Below are 20493 nucleotides of genomic sequence, written 5' to 3'. Positions count from 1 at the left end.
GGGTAAGAGAATGGCGTTTTAACAAAGTGCAAGGGTATCTCAATTGTGCGGTAGATTCGGTACAGCTGGATGCACGACGGATTGATTTGATTCTCAGGCTCGGTCACAGTCCGTTCGATTGGTCTAGAATGCGTCTCGAGCTTTGCGTGACCAGGAGAGGATGCGTGGATGTTCGTTCACTGTTGTGTCCGTCACTTGGCGCAAAAAGCCTGCGCCGAGGTAAAGAGCTGGATTGATCGCGGTTGTTTGTGTAATGGCGATGTCGATTCAAAGAATATCTTCAAACTCCACAAGAGAAAAATTCAAGCCGCAGGAGCTCTATTCAAAGTCCGTGTCCGATTGAATATGAGATGATGCTAATGGCGCGGAGCAGCTCTGTATCGTGGACACCTTTCGAATGTGGATAGTGAGAATCCTTATTAATGATTTCGAGGTATCAAAGTCCGTCTGGAAGCACACAAGCCGTTGATCTTGACGAAGAGCTGAAGAATTGGTGGCAGCACGAGTTGCTTCATTGTTTTCCGCGCTGGTCGATTGACATCCCCGATTAGATCACGTGCCGGAGATTAGCTTTGATAGGAGCTCCAGCACTACGAAGTATAAGAAGTCGATTTGAGCAGAGTACAGAGTTGGAAGTAGAAGATTGCCTTTACAAGGTGTGAAAAATGGAGGTTGTTGTACAGATTTCACTACAGCAAAAATTACCTACATAGATGACTTTGTAAAAGAGTTTATGTATAGTAATTCACTATGTGTGCACGATATCGCCCGCAATTTCCCATGCACTTCTATCATCCACGCAAAGCACTCAAGTCCAATGGAACACTGCTGCCCCTTCCGGCGCGGTATCGGCGGACTCCACCAACAAACTGCCGTGGTTTGGAGAGCAGCCCATCACTTTGGAACTTGAATCTTACGTCTTCTATTCGGACTGGGCCATGAGCTGATGGGCCGTGTGCTGAGGGGCTGCGTGAGGCTGGTGCAGGCGATCCACCATTGGAAAGTGTATAAGCGCTTGGATCCAGCGCTGTAAAGGGTTCGTGTGAAGCGGGGCGGGAGGAAACAGGAGAAGGGCGGAATGGCGGCTCACTTGGAGGAGCTGCAGGAAGTGAGGTTGGAGGTGGAGGTGGTGGTGGAGCACCTGGGGCAGCTGATGGGGGTGGTGGGGGTGGTGCCGAAGGCGAGGAGTGTTGTCCCAGCGCGGAACGGGCAGCCTGGGCAGCAATTGATGGCGGTGCTGCTGCAGGAGGAGGAGGAGGTGGTGGTGTTGATCTGGAAGCAGCCGGCGGGGAGAGGAGGTGCCCGAGTCGCCGGGGCTGATGGTGGAGGTGGCGGGGGCGCGGAGGGTCTCCTCGATGCAGGTGGAGGTGGGAGCTTACCCGGTGCTGGAGGTGGAGGGGGTGCACGTGGGGGTGGCACGTCTGGAGCCTTTGCAGTTGGCGCCGAGACCGTGGATGAGGCTCTTGAGATAGGACGCGGGGGAGGCTTCTTCAAGCCGGCAACCAAATGATTGACCGGTGGTGCGGGCGGAGAATCCATTGAAGGAGGAAGAGGGGGTGGCCTGCCCCCAGGGGGTCGGGGGGCTGTGGGAGGCTTGGGGGCTGGAGCAGCAGGGGGTCGACGTGCACCTTCGGTATCAGACATATATGGTGAGTCTCGAGTAGCGCCCGTATCGACACCTCCACGACTGCGTAACTTCGGCATTCCACCTGCAAAGAGGCCCCCTAACTGAGGCGGTGTTGCGCCAGCCGCACTATCTGCGCCGGAGACTCCTTCGCTATTGCTGCGTAATCGGTTCGCGGCCGGCCCGGAAGGCACAGGCGGCGCAAGCCCGCTTGGAGGTGCCCTTGCACCAGGAACAGGCGGTGCACTCGCGATAGGAGGAGCCGCTGAGCCACCTCCTGATTTCCCGACGACAGGTGCTGATCGGTCATTGGTAACAGCTTTCTTCAACCTGGTACCTTTGTGAATATCGGAAAGAAGTGCGCCCTTATCTAGACGTTAGCTACAGAGTTCCTTGGGCAATGTTCTTTCGGGGCAATGGAAATATGCTTCCGAATTCACTCACTCGGTCTTTGGCCTGTCCTTTTGGAGGTCTGCCTGGGAGTCCTCCTGGAGGAGGCGGCGGAGGAGGACCGCCCAAACCTCCCGGCGGCGGCGGCGGGGGAGGAGGTGGTGGTGGCATGGCTGGAGATCGATCAATAAGTCTAGCAGTTAGACAGCTGCATATAATCTAGAAAGGTATCAGAATGGGAGATGTATTCCCTGTCTAAAAGGAATCTGTAGTTGTTAGGCAGAGAGGTAATAAGACGTCAGGGTGTGAGTACGGGGAAGTGGACAGCGCCGGGGCGAAGTCTCCGCCTAGACTCCCATCGAAAAAACACAGCTGCCTCACAACGTCACTCGTCACCACAGCCATGAAGAGAGTTGCTTTGACAGCCCAAAAGGGCTCCCGGTCGCACGGCCCGATATGTCAATTATGTCAATTCTCGACTTCAGCGCCCCGTGCTCTCCCTATCGCACGCCTACCCACCTCTCCCGCAAGTCGAACTACGGCCTCCAATCTCCGTTTACAGCCGTCGAAGCGCACTGAGAGATTGGCTTTGACTTCTCCTTCTTTCATTTCCCGCCGATATGCCTCCGCCGCAGCCGCCAAGGGAAGTCCAGCGACCGTAATCAAAGAGATTGAGCGGGATGCATCTGCCCTGCACCAATCGGACGCCGTGGCCTCCAATGAAGTGGTAGTGGACTTGCTACAGAGATGCCAGCGGCTCGCTGAAACCCTGGTCTCACGAGAACGTGATCAAAATGAAGGGTCCTCAACAGGTGAGGGCAACGCGATCTCATCTTTACTGAACCTGGAGGAGAAGCAAAATGCTGCGCGGAGCAAAGGACAACCACAATCCTCACAACACCCGGACCCACGACTAGCAGACGCGGTTTCGAACATTGCCATCCAAATCCTCAAGGATGAGAAGGTCTTCATCTCGCCTGAAGCCCTGGCCGCTTGCACTGAGACCCTGACCCTGCTGCGACAGGCCGAGCACTTCCCGGAGATCTTCCACCTTTATGCCTACAAGCCTGTGCCAGAGGAGAACAGCTCCCCAGTGAAATTGCTCAAGCCCAACCCCAAGAGTGTCAACAGTGCCGTTCCAGCAGAGTTGGCCAACAAGGCTCTTGATGTTGCTATTGCGCAGAAGAATCTCTCACTCGTTCTAGCCATTATTGACAACACCTTCTGCGCTCCTGCCTTCCACCGCGCAAAGATCTTCAAGAAAGCCGGTGTTCCGCTCATCGGTCTTGCGGCTGCCCCTGCTGCTTGCTATGCGCTCGCCTCGTGGGCCGCAACATTCCAAAACACCATGGATCCTAACGTGGCTACTGGAATCGCGTTCGCTGCTACGCTGGCTTACGTCGGCGGTACATCCTCCATGGGTATCTTGGCCATTACCACAGCTAATGATCAAATGGAACGTGTGGTCTGGATCCCCGGTATTCCTCTGCGACAACGGTGGTTGCGCGAGGAAGAGCGCGCAGCTATGGATAGAGTTGCTCTCGCATGGGGTTTCAAGGATCCTTATATGAGAGGCGAAGAGGTCGGCGAGGAATGGGAGAGCCTCCGCGAGTTCATTGGCATGCGGGGCATGATTCTGGATAAGACCGAATTGATGCAAGGCATGGAGTAAATTAGACCCCCATGCACGTGTACCATACAAGTTCCTTATTTACATAACGAGCAATATAATGTACAACATCACCCTAAGCATTACCACAAATTTACTCAAAATAGAAAATAAATCGAGACCGATCATGAGCTTCATATTTTTTTCAGTCGTGAGACTATGACATAAACCCAGTTCTCAGACTCAGTCTAAAGATACCCGGCGCAGTGAAGCGACAGATAATCTAGTAGACACGGTGGGGAGGAGACATGGAAGCCTTGATGACAAGGCTGCCAACGTTCTGCCAGCCCTTCTTGAGGAGGGAGACGAGGTAGTTGATGGCGAGCATGAGGTTGGCAACAAGGGCCTCCTTCTCCATCTCGACGTTACCGACGGCAACACCGAGGCACAGAACCTTCTTAAGCTGGAACTTAATGGTGGACTTGACATCGGTGACCTTGGCGGCCATATCCTCGTTGTGGGAAACGGGGGTAGGGAACTTGCCGGCTGTAGAGAAGTCAGTATATGCTCAGTGTCGTGTTTGTATGGATGGAGATCCATGGCAGGAATAACTTACCCTTGGACAGACCGGGACCGAGGAGACGGGGAATCTGCTTGATCAGACCCTCGGAGGCAAGGAAGGCATCGTACTTGCGAGCAAGCTTCTTGATGAGCTTCTTGTTCTTGTTGAGCTTCTTGAGGTCGTCAACGGACATGGCATCAATACCGTGGTGCTTGGCACGATCGAGATCGTGCTGGTCACCAAGAATACTATAGAATTCGTCTGTTAGCTTTGAAATTCATCCAATTTGCCGGGACTTTTCGCTTCCGCAGTCATGAACGGGCGCAAAAGTCTGCGCGGCGGACGTATCGGGATAAAACGCACCAGATGGCCATGTTGGGGCGGGGGACGGTAGGAAGCTTGATGGTGCCAGAGAAACGCTTATCACGCTGGGGATCGTAGTTCTTCAGGCCGATCTGAAGCTCAACGGTCTCGTTGAAGTTACGCTTCTTCTCATTGAGAGAGTAGTTGAGAAGGTTCTCGACATTCTGGCGCACTCCGGCTGTGGAAGGAAAGAGCAGTTAGTGTGATGATCTTGATATTGAAGGTATGAGTAGCAACGTACCGACTGTGATCTTGGACATGATTGCTACAGTCTTCCAAAAGAAGTTGAAATTCTTATGGTATGGCTCTGCGCTGAATGCTTGAGAAAAGAAATTGTCGAGGGCCGCGAATTTCTCCGCTTGTGGGTGTGGACCTGCGCTAGTCCACATGTGGATTAGCGGTGCCCTAGCTGACTCATCTCGTGGCCTGAGGCGTCACATCGACATCTTTGAGGCTTCCGCATCGTGACCTTAGAAAACTAACAGTATGGTTGAGGAAATTGATTGTTATTCTATCGATTTCGACTGTCTCTATGTCCTTGAATTTGACTGCTCAGTTCACATGCTATTGCCACATACTGGGAGAATCAATACCTCTCGCCCAGCCAATCGTCGGCCCACCTCGGACAACAAAAACAGAGATTAGGTACGTATCTAGGTACGCAGAGGTGAACATGGATACATATTTGAACCAGTGAATGAGAGATGATTTTTTTGCAAGCAAATTTGATCTCATTTATTCATCGGATGCTTGGGAAAACAAACCATACAAAATATCTACGAATGGAATTCATCACAGTACATGAAGTCTACCTCTGGGCATCGGATTGAAGTGGTAAAAGTATATATCAAGATGACATACGGAGTATCCTACCTACATTTAGGTTTAGCCAGTGGTGAGTTTAAAGGAATAGTATGAAACTCGTCAGCCAGCAAGCCAACTTTGGATATTGATTTGATCGAGATCCAGGCCAATCTGAATTGAGGGAAGTTCGAGAAGGAAGCCAAGATTCTGTTGATTTTCCATTTTACCTGGGCCGAATCATAGTTGCATACTCAAGGCTACATCTTTTGTATATTCCTAGGTACTGTACCTCGAGGTATGTATGTATATATGTGCATCGATCGTGGGCAGTGATACATCAGGTCCGGAGTCGGACCCGCATGACCCGCTTCTATATGCGCCTGCTCTACGATTTACTATGTCATTGTTCTCCCCACGAATATTGTTCTGTAGTTGTATTATCGTGGCAATATGTCTCAGAAGGTTTATTTCACAGCCTCAAGCCTTTCAAATGCTGTTCAAGTTGCGTATTGCCGAAGATCTACCTTGTGTAGGCACCAAGGTTGATCAGCCCCCAAACACGAGCCGAGTCACACCCCATGAAACCGGTCATACTCATTCCATCTGAGCTAGATTAAGTCATTAGAAGACGCTGGCCTGGTGAATATAGTATGGATATATGCGCCCTCTGGACCCCTCCTCGTCATGAACACCACCTGATCATTTCACCTAATATGTACAACAGGCCGAATGACCGATGATACACACAAGCTTCAGCTAAGAGGGAACGCCGCTACCCACAAAGAAGAGCGAATGGGCAGCTAATTTAGGACGAATCGCGAGAGGTGAAACAAACTTGACATAGCCTGTCGGGGCTGCAGATGATCGCAGCGCTTAAACGTGACTGGCGGCAGTGCCAGCCTCAGATGACTGGTCACCCCCTAGGCGTCGGGGTATTTTGCCCGTTTATTTTAATCCTGGAGGCTGCCACACCCGGGTTGCTATTCTGTAGCTGATTGCGTATTTAAACTTGCCTTTCTTCTTATATCTTCACAATATATCCCAGTTCTGTCATTGTATTATTGAGGTTGTTCGTATGCCCAAGTGACTCTTCGCAGTTACCCGATGAGATACCCCCTCCTGACCCGACAGCTGATCTTGCAGTTCAGCTTCTGGACCACATCTTTTGGGCTTAAGTGTGACTTTTTCTATAAGAGGTAGAGCCTAACACACTATTGTGCTTTACTTCAGCATGTCTGAAACGGCAGATTCGCGCGACTCAACTATGGCGCAGGACTACTACGCCAGTCTTGACCACGATGGCTCGCTTATGGAAAGGTTCAAAGATATCGATGATAAGACTCAGTTCTATCATGCTATGCACCGTCTGAAGGACCCTCTGACTCAGAATTTTGTGTTGGATTTCGGCAATGAAGATGCATGGTGTGCGTCCGATCTAAACACCAGCGAGCTGAAGCTACTGCTAAGCAAGCCCGTATGTTGGACCCCGCGGCTGGATCGTATTTTCCGCCCAATGACCAATGGCTAACATGATATAGAGAGCCAAGTGTTTAGGTACACGGTGGATGTAGGAGCTGGTTTCCCAAGCGTACTACTGATGGGTGCATACTGACGTCGCAAACATAGTAACATCTGGGCACCAGAGGAGCAGAAGGAAAGCATAAAGGTACAATTGATTTCATTTTATATGAGCAGCGATGATAACTGACGATGCGCAGGCTATTACTGCCCATTATGGGGTATCGGAACGACTACAGGGAATGATGTGCACAGAACCAGTGCGCCCAGAGCCCGAACCTACACCGATACCAACCAAAAGAGCTTCGATGTCACCCAGTGTGGCGCCATCCTTCCAGCATGAAGTGGATGATGCGGAAAGTGCGCTCAAACATATCCCCGATGCAGATAGAGCCCGCGAGAAGAGCCTCACCTTTGGGCAAGTCGCCGACCAAATTTGGCATTTCTCTTCGGTGGATCATGGTCCCCGGTGTAAGTATATCATACCCGAATGAGGCGAGTAACCATTAAACATCCATCAGACACCTGCATCGGCTACAATACTTTATTTGTGATCCCCACCTTATCACAGTCGAATGGCGAGGATCTCCCAGATGGAAAGCGGCTTTGGACCTGGTTGATCCAGTGTCAAGATGGTACGATTCATCACGGGAACAAGCCACTCTGCGCTTTAAGTATAGCCGCTGACTTGTTCGCAGGTACAATAATTTCAATTCAAGAGAATCCTTTCGCAAGACGAAAGGATGGAGTGCCGATAGTCGAAGCTAAGCCGGTCTTGGATATCGTGCGCAGGAATATCCAGTTCATTTTCGCTGGTGTATCAAAACAACACTTTGTCATGACCGAGAGCGAATCGCTAATTAGCATCCGCGTGCGACATTTCAGTGATCTTGGAGCGGACCACGCCAATATCAAGCAGGAAGATGGACCGAGTCTGCTCTTTTATTATATATTTGATGATTGGATGTCGAGTTATGGACTTATTGCAAAGCGAGAGCATAAATATGGTGTTGCTTTGGAGAAACTGGTGAGCATTGTCTGCAAAATAAAATGCTTTTTTTTTCTTGCTTCTAATGGCTGACACGTCGCAGAGGCGCCAAATGCTCGACCGTCCGGTCGTGGATTTGGTGAATGAGTTGCACTGGCTGGGCAGGCGACTCGCAGTTCTTAAACGATTGTATCAAAGCTACGAGCTTATCATGCAGCGACTGTTGCAACGGCAACGCATGCTCCGTGACGAGGCCCGTTCCTCCCAGCCCACAATTTCATATGGAGCCACCTTCGGCGATATGGAGTTCCATGATATGCGCCAATCGAGCCTCGTGAGCAATCACGGGGTCTATAATACAGCCGAGAAATCGGTGGGGGTGCAGCTGAGTTCGACGGCTGTGGCGCGGTTCGAACGGTTGGCTGATCGTATCAATCTTTACTGTTTGAGCGAGATTGAGAATTGTCTCAATGAGAAGGAGTCCTTAACGTTCTTGGTCAGTATCTCGGTTGTTAATTTTCTTCCGCGATCCCTGCTGACGTCGTCTAGAATTTCAACTTGATTGCGCTCAAGGACTCGCAGGCGGTTGAGAAGCTCACTCGCATCACCATTCTCCTCGCCAAGGCGACCATTTTGTTCTTGCCGGTCAGCTTAATGAGTGCATATTTCTCGACTGAACTTATTGGGGTGAAGAACGGGTACACCAAAACGGAGTACTGGATTAGCTTCGCGGTCATCTTTGTGTTAACCATCTTGCTGTTGACGATCTTCGGGTACGCCAGCAATACCATGGAAGGCAAGCCGATCTATCGCTCGATGGTCAAAACGTTCTTCCGAAACTCTCGGCAACGGATGTCACGACGATCCGAATAAGAGACATTGGCGATGACGAAGAAAGTGGGCTGCACCAGAATGAACGATAAGTGTTGGAGTCGGCCTATCACGAGCAGTGGGACCAGAGGGTCTCAGCCCAAGAGCCTGGGGGACGGTATTACACTTACAGGGACCAACACCGTGTCCTCTTCCCAGAATGCCCTCTATAGTCCCCCATAGGCAGAACTATTATCACCATCACCCCATATAACCTCGATGTGTAGAATCGTAAGGTGCTAGTTCTGCAACTGCTCTCAGCCTCCGTTCTGAACGGTTGCGTGCTCTTCCAAGTCAACCGGGTGACGAAGACTACGCCCACCGCCATCGGCCAGCGTATTTCTGCGTATTCAAAACAAAAAGAAACAATCCAAATTTCCCCTTCGAACTCCCCTTCTTTTGAGAATTCCCCTGAACATTCAACTTAACACCACCAACTTTATACCTTTTTCTGCCGGTAAGTGGTTTGCTCGTGTTTCACTGGCTCGTGCCCAGAACCCTGCCCCCCTGGATCTCTGACCGACAAGTCCACAACACGTTTTCCAACCCCTCCGCTTCTCCCCTTTCAATATCCCTTGATATCTCCTGACTTATCAACCCCTCCCGCTCAGGATTCCGAGGTTTTTCTCGCCGACAATATGGGTATTACTTTCTCGCGGTTGTTTGATAGACTATGGGGTCGCAAGGAGATGCGCATCCTGATGGTTGGTCTTGATGCCGCTGGTAAGACCACCATTCTGTACAAGCTCAAGCTCGGTGAAATCGTCACCACCATCCCTACAATTGGTTAGTCCGACCCTCTCCACCGGCGACATGGCGATGCGCCTTTCGGAATACGCCGTGTCCGTAAAACAGCGTGTCGGGAACTGACTCCCGCAGGATTCAACGTCGAGACTGTCGAATACAAGAACATTCAGTTCACCGTGTGGGATGTCGGTGGTCAGGATAAGATTCGTCCTTTGTGGCGCCACTATTTCCAGAACACTCAGGGTATTATCTTCGTGGTTGACAGCAACGATCGGGATCGTGTTGTCGAGGCCCGCGAGGAGTTGCAGCGCATGTTGAACGAGGATGAGCTCCGCGATGCTCTCCTCCTGGTGTTCGCCAACAAGCAGGATTTGCCCGTAAGAAATTCCAATTTTCGGAAGAATCGTGATCTGATGAATGTGATGCTGATTTCCCCCGCTTTTGTCTAGAACGCCATGAGCCCCGCCGAGATCACGCAGCAGCTTGGTCTTCAGAGCCTTACCCGTCGTGCTTGGGTAAGTGGACTCTCCTTGATATACACTCGACGTCGATATGTTTTTACTAATGATCGCTCTAGTTCATCCAATCTACCTGCGCCACTACTGGTGACGGTCTGTACGAGGGTCTGGAGTGGCTCGCCGATGCACTCCGCAAAACCAACCGCGATTAAGGTCTATAATGCAAATTCGAATCGGACGTGTGTGTAGCTGGGTGATGAAGGAGAATACCGAAGTCTGCAAATGATGGATTGATGATGACGATGGCGGGGAGTTCTTTGGCCACACATGACATTGATCCCTGCAGGGAAAGGGGTTCTGCAACTGGTCTGCTACTTCTTTTTGATGTTCTCTCTTCAAACGGCTCTTTTTCCTCTCTACGCTATGCTATTAGCCTCATTTGTTTTTTTTCTTCTCTTCGGCGTCGCCACTCCCAAATTGCTTCTCTGCCTTGGAACCCCCAGAGGTCTGTATAAGTACTCAATTGTAAAATCTCAGAATCTCAGATTGGGCAAGGAAAGAGAGAGAACAAAAAGCGAACAAATGAGCACAATTTTCGAACTTTTCACTTGCGTTCAATGTTCCTGTCTCAGTCGTTGCTATGACCTCGGATGCGGCCGAGTTGGGCTGAATAAGTTTCAGCCCATCCATTATCACGTGATACGATATTGAAGACTCTGGCAGCGGTTAACAGATGTATTTAGTGTTAGATATTGTCAAATTGAGAGTGTTGCAGCTTATAATTCGCCTGAATAACGCCGACGTCAAGACTTGGCGTATGTTGTACATGTACATGCAGTAGAAGGTTCCACCTGGGCTTCTTTGGCATGGCTGGCTGTAGTGCTGCATATATTGCATAAAAGCATGTCCATTACGTGGCAATTTTGAAGAGCAATGAACATAGAGAGAACATGATTGCAATACTTATAAAACAAGCGGTGGCTTGTCCCCTGCAGATTCGGTAATTCAAGATATCTATGTGGCAGTGATGATATATAGATCTTTAGGGTGGCCTCGGATTGACATGACTTACTTATTTTGCGATGAAGTTTTATCTATGTATACTGCTATTAGATAGGTTATACGGTAGAAAGACACACTGATACTGATACACATCTCTGATGGAATGCCTAACGAATTAACCACGATAGACGTCTGTTTGTGTGGCCCTGGGAAGGATCGAAGGCAAACAGACAATAGCTATCAGACCCAACAGATTTCACGGAATATTCTCGGTCTGGGGGCCATTGCAGGTAAAAGAAGGACGAACGGTGCTGCCCATCGTCCTAGTCGCAGGCTAGAAGCACATGCCATTCAGGGAAGCAACAACAACCCATGTATAACTGATGTGAGGAGGGTGATGGTGAGCTTCTATGATACATACTGCGTCTCCCTAAGTTAGCGAACAGCATATGCTGGTTTCGGAACTGTTCAAGCTGATAGCTTAAATCTTGATGTATCTAATAGCTTTAGTCATATATTGCAAGGATATAGTCCTCTTTCTTAGGAATACGTATCACCCGCCCTCTATTTACATCCATGTTCTGATCTCTTCAAACCTAGCATGCCAAGTCTCGTATCCAATCATCCCAAGATCATCCCTGATGCTCTCGATATCCGTGTACTTGTTTGGAAGTATCCATGGTGTGGTACCAGTAGGAACTAAGCCTGATATGGACAGTATTAAGATTCATAACCTTATTTTGACTCTACACACACCTCATATATACAGGTACGTGCTCCTGTCCCATTCTATACTATTTTACTATTCTTTCAAATTTCTGTCAAGCGATAATGGACTCCCCGAACACTGACCATGGTCTCTCAGATGCCATTGAAGCCCTCGAGATATCACCGATATCTTATCCTGATCAAGACCGATATCCTCTGCGCCTCACCAAATCCATTCGATATTCCTATTATCTATTGCCGATAACTGAAAGAGGTACTGTGTCTGCTCCTGTTCTGGGTCCATCCTTAGGAATCTTCAGACTTCTTAGGGATCGCTCCTATAGCCATGAGATCGTGCACGAAGATTTCAACTCCGACACTGTTTTCTACGAGATTGTCGCCCTGAAGAATGAGCTGAATCATATGTTCAAGCGTGGACTTACACTTCAGCAAGAGATAGCATTTGAGAACCATCTTTTCCACTCTCTCGCATCGATGGTTTATGGCTCGAATATGATTGAAAAAGCCGGGAGTGACTGGGACATCACATTCAAACTCTGTCTCGCAGTATTCCAAGGAGAAGAGATTCCCGATGAGATCGAAGAAGACACCCAAGACTACAAGGCTCTTAAGGAGAGTTTGATCCGCCAGAATCTCCCTGCAAGCAACTCAGCCGTGTTAAAAAGTTGGCGGGAGGTAGTGCAGCATGCGAAAGCTGCAGAATTCATGATGCACGAGCTACGTACCTTCCGCAAAGATCTCAGCGAAGAGATGATTCTCAAAATCCACGGAATACTGACCCATAAAATCGACGCCGACTCCACACCCTGGGAGGAATATAGCGGTGTCTATCGATCCCACGAGGTTAGTGCAGGCTTGCATGCATTCCCCGATCCTGCCCTCGTGCCACACAAGATGAAGTCCATGATCCATGATCTTGAGAATGATCTGCAAGATGTGATAAGAGAAAAAACGATCGACCCTTTCGCCTTGGTAGCAAAGTACACGCATATTTTCGTGAACATCCATCCATTTATTGACGGCAATGGCCGTATGTGCCGTTTAATTCTCAACTCAATGCTAGTGCGATTTGGATTCTTCCCGGTTTGGATAGGGGTGGATCACGATGATCGTTCAACATATCTGGAAATCACCGCTAATGGAAGTGCCCTTGAAGATTTGTATGAGGATGCCGAAGAAGATGATAAGCCAGAGCTGCATACAGAGCTAGCCAGCTATGTCTTACGCCGTATGAAGGACAGTATGGTTGAAATGATCAGTGCCATGACAGAATGAAGTTTGAAGACTCCGGATCTGCTATTTTGTTGCGATGAATTTGCGTTGTGGATTTGATTCTGATTTTGCTATTCTTGTTATTGTGTTTTTATATGTACTCTCCAAGGAAAGGGAGCATTATGTCCCTGAGACCAAAGAATGATGTCCGACCAAAAACATAGATCTTGTCCGGGCGTTCAACCAGCTAAATAAACAACCACGTCTAGCCAACTTGTCCACAACGCTGGAGACAATCTTGTAATTTTTACTCTGTAGTCGACCCAGCCGTATGAAAGAAGCTAAAATAATTCGAGGGAAAAAATGAGACGTATAATATCCACTCCAAGAACGGAACTTCCCACCAGTCCATTTTTAGTATGCCACTGCGTAATCCCTCATTTCTCGCACAGCGCCAACGTCTTGGCACTTTCAATCCTTCATTACCACCTTGGGCAGCTGGGCACATGGGCAACTGGACGCCTTCTTAGTGATTTTTTTGCATTTAATCTTTGTCCGGGCTTGTGGCAAACATTGGCGTTTTCGATCCCGGTCACACAAGCCATTGCCTGGCCGACGATCAACACAACACGCCTCATCGCGTGCCTTCAACCACACCCCTGATCTCGGATTTGGGACTGATTTGGCTTTTCCATCGGTACACTTGTGATATAAGAGAGGCGACTGAGTGATTTTGGACCCGAAATACCCCCACTCCTTCAATGTTGATATCTTGTCTGGCATCATGACCGTCCAGGCGAGGAGGCACTCCGCGGCCTACAAGTCCCCATCACCCTATAATACACGAGATACAGACGTCGAAAAACAACCTACACCCGCCCGTCAACCATACCACCACTACCGGAGCGATGATCCTGATTCCGACCACGAGTCGCTGGACGATAATAAGGTCGCGGAATCCTACCCGCCGCCCATAATAGCTGGCGGCAGTCTTCGCCGCCCCCAACCTGGCTTCGGCTTTCGCGTGCCCCAACGGATCATGCGATGGCTCTGCTTCGCTCTTTTCGTTGCGCTCGTCCTCTTCATCCTCACTCTCTTCCGCTTTACCGTCTCTAGCTCCGTTTCACAAGTCGCTGTGGATTTACCCAAGGTCGGCGCGGCGAAGCCACCAAAGTGGGAGAGTTTCGATTTCCTCCATCGCTACGAGGGTGGTATTTCCTCCCTGGTCCCGCGTGCCGATAATGTCCCCGAATACCCCGGCGATGGCTCCGAGGACCTGGCTATGAGGACGGATCAACTCGACGAGCAGGATGAACCTGAGCAGGAACAGGAACCGGACGCCAACAAGGTGGTTAAGAGGGATCTGGCTCCGAACATGCTGAGCAATGTCTTCAATCCTTACCCCGCTTACCAGGCGCCTGAATACATTGAGAAATACGGCGAAAAGCGTGAGTGCTTCCTTAACGCAGAGAACACGCTACGAGTTCCGTCTATTCAGAGCTACCCTGGAATCCCAAAGGGTTTCCCGGATCCAGTGATCGGCTCGAATACAATTTTGGGTATTCGAGACGACATGTGCTTTGATCGATTTGGTCGATTGGGCCCGTACGGGTTGGGATACGGAGTGAAGAAGGGCGGCACTGGCGCCGGCATGGAGGGCCACCGTGAGGGCGCCGACCGTGTGTGGGACGAGGTCCCGCCGGTGGACTTCCGCGAGGTGGATTGGGCTGCTGCACAACACCGCTGTCATGCGGCTAACCGCCATCGCTTCAATGAGCTGACGGAGCCGCGTCTTAACCGGTTTGTTTCTATGCCCGTAGGCGTGCCCAAGGTGAACATCCCGCCGCCTGTGGAAGATACACGCAAGGAGCAGCCTAAGGTTGGATCTGAGCGTCTTCCACGTACTGCTGTGGTTATCCGCACCTGGCATGACTTCAGGTATACACCGGAGGATATCATGTACATGCGCTCCGTCATCTCGGAACTTTCCCTGATGTCTGGCGGTGAATATACTATCCACTTCCTGGTTCATGTCAAGGATACGAATCTGCAGATCTGGTCCGATGATGACACATACCAGCGTGTGCTCAATGATGCGCTGCCAGAGGAATTCCGTGGCATGGGAACTCTCTGGTCCGAGCAGCAGATGGAACTGATGTATCCTGGATTGGAGGAGACCTTGACCCGCGGCTTGCCAATCCACGGTGTCTATCGCAGCACGTACATGCCCATGCAGTACTTCGCTTTCCAGCATCCCGAGTATGATTACTTCTGGAACTGGGAGATGGATGTGCGTTACACGGGCCACTGGTACCACTTCTTCGATAAGGTTGGCCAGTGGGCGAAGCAGCAGCCACGAAAGGGTCTTTGGGAACGTAACGCTCGCTTCTACGTTCCTTCTGTCCACGGATCATGGGAAGACTTCCGACAGCAGGTCCGTGTGCAGACAGAGACCGGCACCAACTCTGTCAACAACTTGTGGAGCGCCGCCAAGAATGCCGGTGATGGCCATGCACGGAGTGCGATGCACCAACAGGGCGACAAGTCCATCTGGGGTCCCGAACGCCCCGACGAACAGGACATCTTCGAGGTCGAGGGTGAGGGTATCCCGCCGACAAGCATGGACAAGGACCAGTACCAATGGGGCGTGGGCGAGGATGCCGACCTAGTCGTTTTCAACCCGCTCTACGACCCAGAGGGTACGACCTGGCTGCTGCGGGACGACGTGACAGGCTATAACAAGGAGAATGGCATGCCACCGCGCCGTACAGCGATCATCACTGCATCGCGGATCTCCCGCAAACTGCTCACCACTATGCACCGCGAATGCAGTCTCAAGCGCCACAGTATGTTCTCAGAGATGTGGCCCGCGACCACCGCGCTGCACCACGGCTTCAAGGCCGTCTTCGTCCCGCACGCTGTCTACATGGACCGTCGTTGGCCAACCCGCTACCTGGAATCTGTGTTCAACGCCGGTCGCAACGGAGCCTCCGGTGGTGCGCGCACGTCGATCTTCGGCGATCGCGAGCACAACTTCCGTGGCACAACCTGGTTCTACTCCGCAGGCTTTTCGCCAAACATCTGGCGTCGCTGGCTTGGACTGCGCGTCGACAACGACGGCGGCGAGCAGCAGGAGCTTGCTGGCGAGGGCCGCATGTGTCTTCCTCCTATGCTATTGCATCCCGTCAAAGAAGTCAACATGGTCATTGACGACGGAGCGCAAGCAGAGGACATGTGAAGAGAGAGATAATATATATGATTTGATTTCTCACACAATTGCTATTGCTACACCACGCAATGCTGCAAATCGTGGTTGAAGGGGTGTACCCTCTCTCTTCCTCACTTGCTATCAGCAAATAAGTACTCTTTTGGGTATATGCTGCTTATGATTTGACTTGCATTGGCTTCACACTTGCCCTACCCTGTATAATGCCCTTTTTTTCACCTTTGATTCCCCCGTGGTCATACATTCCCCACGTTTTGGATCCCCATTTCCTCGATTTTAGTGCGAACACAAAAAAGGCGTTCCCACGGTCTGGATGACCGGGCCATGGCTCACGATGCATTCTCAATTTTCCTGTTTGGTGTTTGTTCCCGGTCTAGTCATTCAAGGTTCCGATAGACTGTGAGATGCATCAGCCGCGAACGGTTCTTTCGGGGGTGACCGTGGACCGGTCTTCCAAGACTATTTTGGCTAGAGATGGTCCCTTGCACATAATCATAATGGCTTCACTGTTCATGAAATACTTCTATCTTCAAGTAGGATATATGACGTCGCTAACTTTCAACAAAATGCAATATGCCATGCAAAACCCAACTCCAAAACAGTAGACCAAAACTCCCAATCCCAAGAAATACCAAGAATATCAAGCATCACCACCCGACGAACAAACCGTCGCCGCCCTCCCCTTCCTCTTCCCCATACAACCCCCAGGCCCCTTCACCGTCGTACTCAGTATCTGCTCCGAACAAGCCTTCCCATGCCCCAACGGACTCCGCGCCACAAACCCCGCCGGCGCAAAACAAATACTACACATATAAACCCCCTCTTCGTCAACCCCGTACCCAAGACAAGTCCGACAAACCCGATGCCCGCACTTCGTCAATAGGACCTCTACCCTCTCGCCGTCCTGCACGCAGGTATGGCAGAAGTGCGTCGGAAAGCGAATCACCGGCGTCGCGACCATGCGCCGCTCGATCTCGGTGGCGAGTTCCTTGCCCTTCTCGACGCGCGCGCGGAGGAGGGCTGTTCTCTCGCGCAGCGCGGCCATGGGTCGGGCGTTGAGGGGGCTGGAGGCGAGTGCTGGAGAGGGCTTTTGGAGGGTTGGGATTGCTTCGAGGAAGATTACTGGGCGGAAGCGTTCGGATAGAGGGCGGTCTTGCATGCATTTTTGTTCGAGGAGCCAGCGCCGCCGGATTTGGCGGTTTATGAGGATTGTGTAGATGATTGTGAGGGTTTGCCAGGCGCGCCATTCGGAGATTGGGTCGAGGGGGTCGGGTTGGGGGGTTGGTTTGGTTGGTCGGGTCATTTTTGGGTGGTATGTAAGGGTTGGGAGGGTTTGAGGTGATCTTTATAGATATGGATATGGAGATCGGGGATTCTTTTTTTTTTTCTGGGCACGAAATATACGGGAAATTGGGTTGTATGTGGTTTGGTGGAGGAGAGGGTATGACGAGTAGATCTGATATCAAGATGAGTTCACAACCCTGATTTTGGGTTCGGGTGGAGGTGTAAGAGAAATCGCGATTGAAATTGCAGTGGATCGCTTCTTTATCCTTCTTTATACTCTCCTCCCCCATAGTGTTCATGAGCAAAATTGCATTTCCGGCCGAGTTTTCAGCGGAGGTTCGTCTATGAGCCATGGATTCAATCGGGGCCCTTGACCCAGCTTTTACCCCAGACCGGACCGAGCCCCTGTGGTCCCGGTGGAGTGATTGGCTGGTGCCTTTTCCCCTCGTCCAAACAGATTCCGTCGGCTTTTTTTCCTGCGGCCAATGTTCCTATTTCCGGAAGAACCATGGATACCATAACCGGAGCCATCGGGATCCCGGTGCCACCTCGGGGCTTTTTTCTCTTCTTCAAGCTCACATAGCAGAGTTAATGTCGGTGGATCTCTTGCGCCCCAATAGACTAAGCTCGTGAAGGAAGGTATGTGGAAGTATGATCCACTGATCATAAGGTTGGGAAGCCGGCGGGCCCTTGGTCTAGACTCCTCATATCAGATCAAGTTTTGTCCGCGTCGATTGGAAAATTGAGGGCTACAGCGTGAGCCCTATACCCCCAGCTAAATTTGAATCCCCGGATATTTATCTTCGGGTTTAAATGTCTTCCCGCTCTGTTCTAGAGCCGGCCGTCCCCAATGTTTCATCCATTCTGAATGTAATGCCTGTTGTGCTGTCGCTCTTTCTCTCGGCCGGAAAGCCAGCATCGATCGAAGCATTGTCTCAAGCGCTCTCCTTTCTTCCTTCGTCACGATTTCCAGGCCCGCCTGGGCCCGTGGCTTCTGTATATCGTGTTCAAATCGCTGGTCCCACGCCATGCGCCCGCCCACCCGCTTCAAAATCATGTCACCTTCCTCATTGAACCATTCCGATCTTCTTTCCCACTTATCCCACCACTCAGGAGGTAGGATCCCCAAAGCCTCGACTTGCTCCGCGGTAACGCGGTCCGGAGTTGGGAAGACTACCTCAAATAATGGGTACCGGCCGAGAATCTCCCAGATAGTGCAGGCAAGCGTCCAGATATCTGAGGCAAAGGAGAGCGGCTCGTTCGAGAATCTGGCTTCTGGTGGTTGGAGAGTAGGAACAGTCTTTGATTCAAACATGCGCGTTTCGTGGGGGTTGAAAGATGCCCCGAAGTCGTTGAGAATAATATTTTCTTGGCCGAGAGCTAGATCATTACTGGCAACTCCAAACCAACCGCGAAGAAAAACGTAAGGGGGTATGCTATCTGATAACTGCTTTCCATCGACACGAACAACGTCATCTGGCTCTGGTCGTCCAAATCTCCCGTGTAGTTCGGACGTAGAGAGATGATCTATCGCTTCGGGGAATTGGACGAGGATGTTGCCGAGGTGAAGGTCTTGAAGCAATGCCGGTCAGTTTATTCTGTGAGACTCATCTGCCAGTATCACATACCACCGTGTACGATATTCTCATCGTGAAGGAATGCGACCCCGCGGATGAGCTGAGCGATCATCGATTGCGCGACTTTAGGCTCAAAGAGCCCAAACGCCGAGGCGTCCTTGGAATCGGGTAGACTCATCTGGGCGGGTGGAGTAACGATACATTTATGCCTTCCATTAGGGCCGATTGCCCAGAACTCACCAAGGATGGAACGAATGATTTCTTTTCCAGGCTTACGCGAGCTTCGAAGCTTGTGTATGAGGCTGGACTCATGCGTAGTGTCACTAGTATCAGCAATATTGACCTTCACGGCCACATATCTGGCGTTTTGTAGATCACGAGCTAGCCAGACGGTTGAGTACGCTCCATACCCCAGTTTGTGAACTAGTCGGTAACGACCATTATCCAAAGTGTCATAGATTTGCAGAGGATGGTATCCTCCAGGGTTATACCCGTCTAGGTCTTCGACATCCGCAATGAACAAATATTGGGACCTGCTAGGTCTTGTGCTGGAGGTCGACAATGGTGAAGTCTTTGGAGGATAGAATTCATTCGAGACGAGTTTCCATGTCTGCCTAGGAATTGGCCGTGTATTGGCATAGAACCGTCTGAACATCTGCGAAAGCTAACAAATCGAGGTTGTCTGACAAAGGACAGGGGCTATGTATGCACTCTGTACGGAGTACCCCAGATCCTACAGAGGCTGACTAAGCATCGATGCCTCAAGTGTCGAGCACCTCCTTTGTACTGTTGCATGCTTCTGCTACATATATATATTATGTGTACCTCAATCCATATTCCAAGGTGAATATGTATCCATTGCTCATGTTTGGAATGAGCTCTGATTAGAAGCGGAGGTTTACGATTCTGAGAGTTGATTCTGCACCTTTCAACCCGCAACACTGATTAAGTAAAAGATGGTTATACATACAAGAAGGTCTGTACTGAGACTCAAAGGGTTGGCACTTAATCTTTTGCTATAATAAGCAGCAGCTTCAAAATGAGAAACATACCGCATGCCATGGATACACAAAAAACGTTTTTTCCCGAGAGACTTTACATTCCACGCATGGTACAGAAAGATCAGATTCAATGAAGCGCAGATTTTCCAAGGATGCCAGTGTTAGGCTTAGCCCTGAAGAGATGGACGAAGGCCCGGACATTGGGTACGGTCATTTGACTGGGGGCTTAAGTATGAGACCCGATAGTTGTTGATATAGCCTGTTGATCATAGTCTTGTTCGTTCGACACTGGCTCAATGGAAGGAAAAAGAGTCGAAGAGAAGATATTTCCACTCAAGTAGCCTTCTCGACAATATGGTGTTTCTGGTCTATCTTTGCCGCGTCCTTTCCTGGCCAGAAGGGCTAAATCAATAACAAACAAAGCCGCATCAGCGTGACAACTTACAGCGCTACTTCCAGCGACAAGAACAGGATATTCAAAGGCAAAATGGTTAAGATTCACGAACGGAATATATATCGTTCTTCGCTT

The 20493-nt window shown here is 50.4% G+C and overlaps 9 protein-coding genes across 9 annotated transcripts; 5 read left to right on the top strand and 4 right to left on the bottom strand.

The window, feature by feature from the left end:
- Positions 1–791: 791 nt before the first annotated feature.
- On the bottom strand, positions 792–2185 carry N7457_000391 (putative proline-rich, actin-associated protein Vrp1; the record flags this gene model as incomplete). Its single annotated transcript, XM_057171459.1, has 3 exons — positions 792–1027; positions 1380–1989; positions 2069–2185. 3 exons carry the CDS (start codon positions 2183–2185, stop codon positions 792–794), a joined length of 963 nt encoding a protein of 320 aa, XP_057035362.1.
- Positions 2186–2417: 232 nt separating this feature from the next.
- N7457_000390 (uncharacterized protein) lies at positions 2418–3686 on the top strand (the record flags this gene model as incomplete). The annotated part of the gene is made up of 1 exon (XM_057171458.1): positions 2418–3686. One exon carries the CDS (start codon positions 2418–2420, stop codon positions 3684–3686), a length of 1269 nt encoding a protein of 422 aa, XP_057035361.1.
- A 220-nt stretch (positions 3687–3906) lies between these two features.
- N7457_000389 (60S ribosomal uL1 domain-containing protein) lies at positions 3907–4937 on the bottom strand (the record flags this gene model as incomplete). Its single annotated transcript, XM_057171457.1, has 4 exons — positions 3907–4169; positions 4240–4433; positions 4549–4726; positions 4790–4937. 4 exons carry the CDS (start codon positions 4935–4937, stop codon positions 3907–3909), a joined length of 783 nt encoding a protein of 260 aa, XP_057035360.1.
- Positions 4938–6583: 1646 nt separating this feature from the next.
- On the top strand, positions 6584–8731 carry N7457_000388 (uncharacterized protein; the record flags this gene model as incomplete). The annotated part of the gene is made up of 6 exons (XM_057171456.1): positions 6584–6826; positions 7071–7341; positions 7392–7505; positions 7569–7897; positions 7962–8354; positions 8408–8731. The coding sequence occupies 6 exons, from the start codon at positions 6584–6586 to the stop codon at positions 8729–8731; spliced, it is 1674 nt and encodes a 557-aa protein (XP_057035359.1).
- Positions 8732–9366: 635 nt separating this feature from the next.
- Positions 9367–10145, top strand: arfA (putative ADP-ribosylation factor; the record flags this gene model as incomplete). The annotated part of the gene is made up of 4 exons (XM_057171455.1): positions 9367–9514; positions 9608–9852; positions 9925–9990; positions 10053–10145. The coding sequence occupies 4 exons, from the start codon at positions 9367–9369 to the stop codon at positions 10143–10145; spliced, it is 552 nt and encodes a 183-aa protein (XP_057035358.1).
- Positions 10146–11766: 1621 nt separating this feature from the next.
- On the top strand, positions 11767–12939 carry N7457_000386 (Fic family protein; the record flags this gene model as incomplete). Its single annotated transcript, XM_057171454.1, has 1 exon — positions 11767–12939. One exon carries the CDS (start codon positions 11767–11769, stop codon positions 12937–12939), a length of 1173 nt encoding a protein of 390 aa, XP_057035357.1.
- A 721-nt stretch (positions 12940–13660) lies between these two features.
- Positions 13661–16114, top strand: N7457_000385 (DUF3405 domain-containing protein; the record flags this gene model as incomplete). The annotated part of the gene is made up of 1 exon (XM_057171453.1): positions 13661–16114. The coding sequence occupies one exon, from the start codon at positions 13661–13663 to the stop codon at positions 16112–16114; it is 2454 nt and encodes an 817-aa protein (XP_057035356.1).
- Positions 16115–16475: 361 nt separating this feature from the next.
- Positions 16476–17405, bottom strand: N7457_000384 (uncharacterized protein; the record flags this gene model as incomplete). Its single annotated transcript, XM_057171452.1, has 2 exons — positions 16476–16499; positions 16962–17405. The coding sequence occupies 2 exons, from the start codon at positions 17403–17405 to the stop codon at positions 16476–16478; spliced, it is 468 nt and encodes a 155-aa protein (XP_057035355.1).
- A 756-nt stretch (positions 17406–18161) lies between these two features.
- Positions 18162–19618, bottom strand: N7457_000383 (CMGC/SRPK protein kinase; the record flags this gene model as incomplete). Its single annotated transcript, XM_057171451.1, has 2 exons — positions 18162–18958; positions 19015–19618. 2 exons carry the CDS (start codon positions 19616–19618, stop codon positions 18162–18164), a joined length of 1401 nt encoding a protein of 466 aa, XP_057035354.1.
- Between the last annotated feature and the right edge of the window lie 875 nt (positions 19619–20493).

The sequence above is a fragment of the Penicillium paradoxum genome (assembly GCF_028828445.1).
Source record: "Penicillium paradoxum strain IBT 22861 chromosome Unknown utg000002l_segment0_segment0, whole genome shotgun sequence".
Lineage (NCBI taxonomy): Eukaryota > Fungi > Ascomycota > Eurotiomycetes > Eurotiales > Aspergillaceae > Penicillium > Penicillium paradoxum.
The sequence above is the reverse complement of the archived record's forward strand: the minus strand, read 5'-3'. Positions and strand labels throughout refer to the sequence as shown.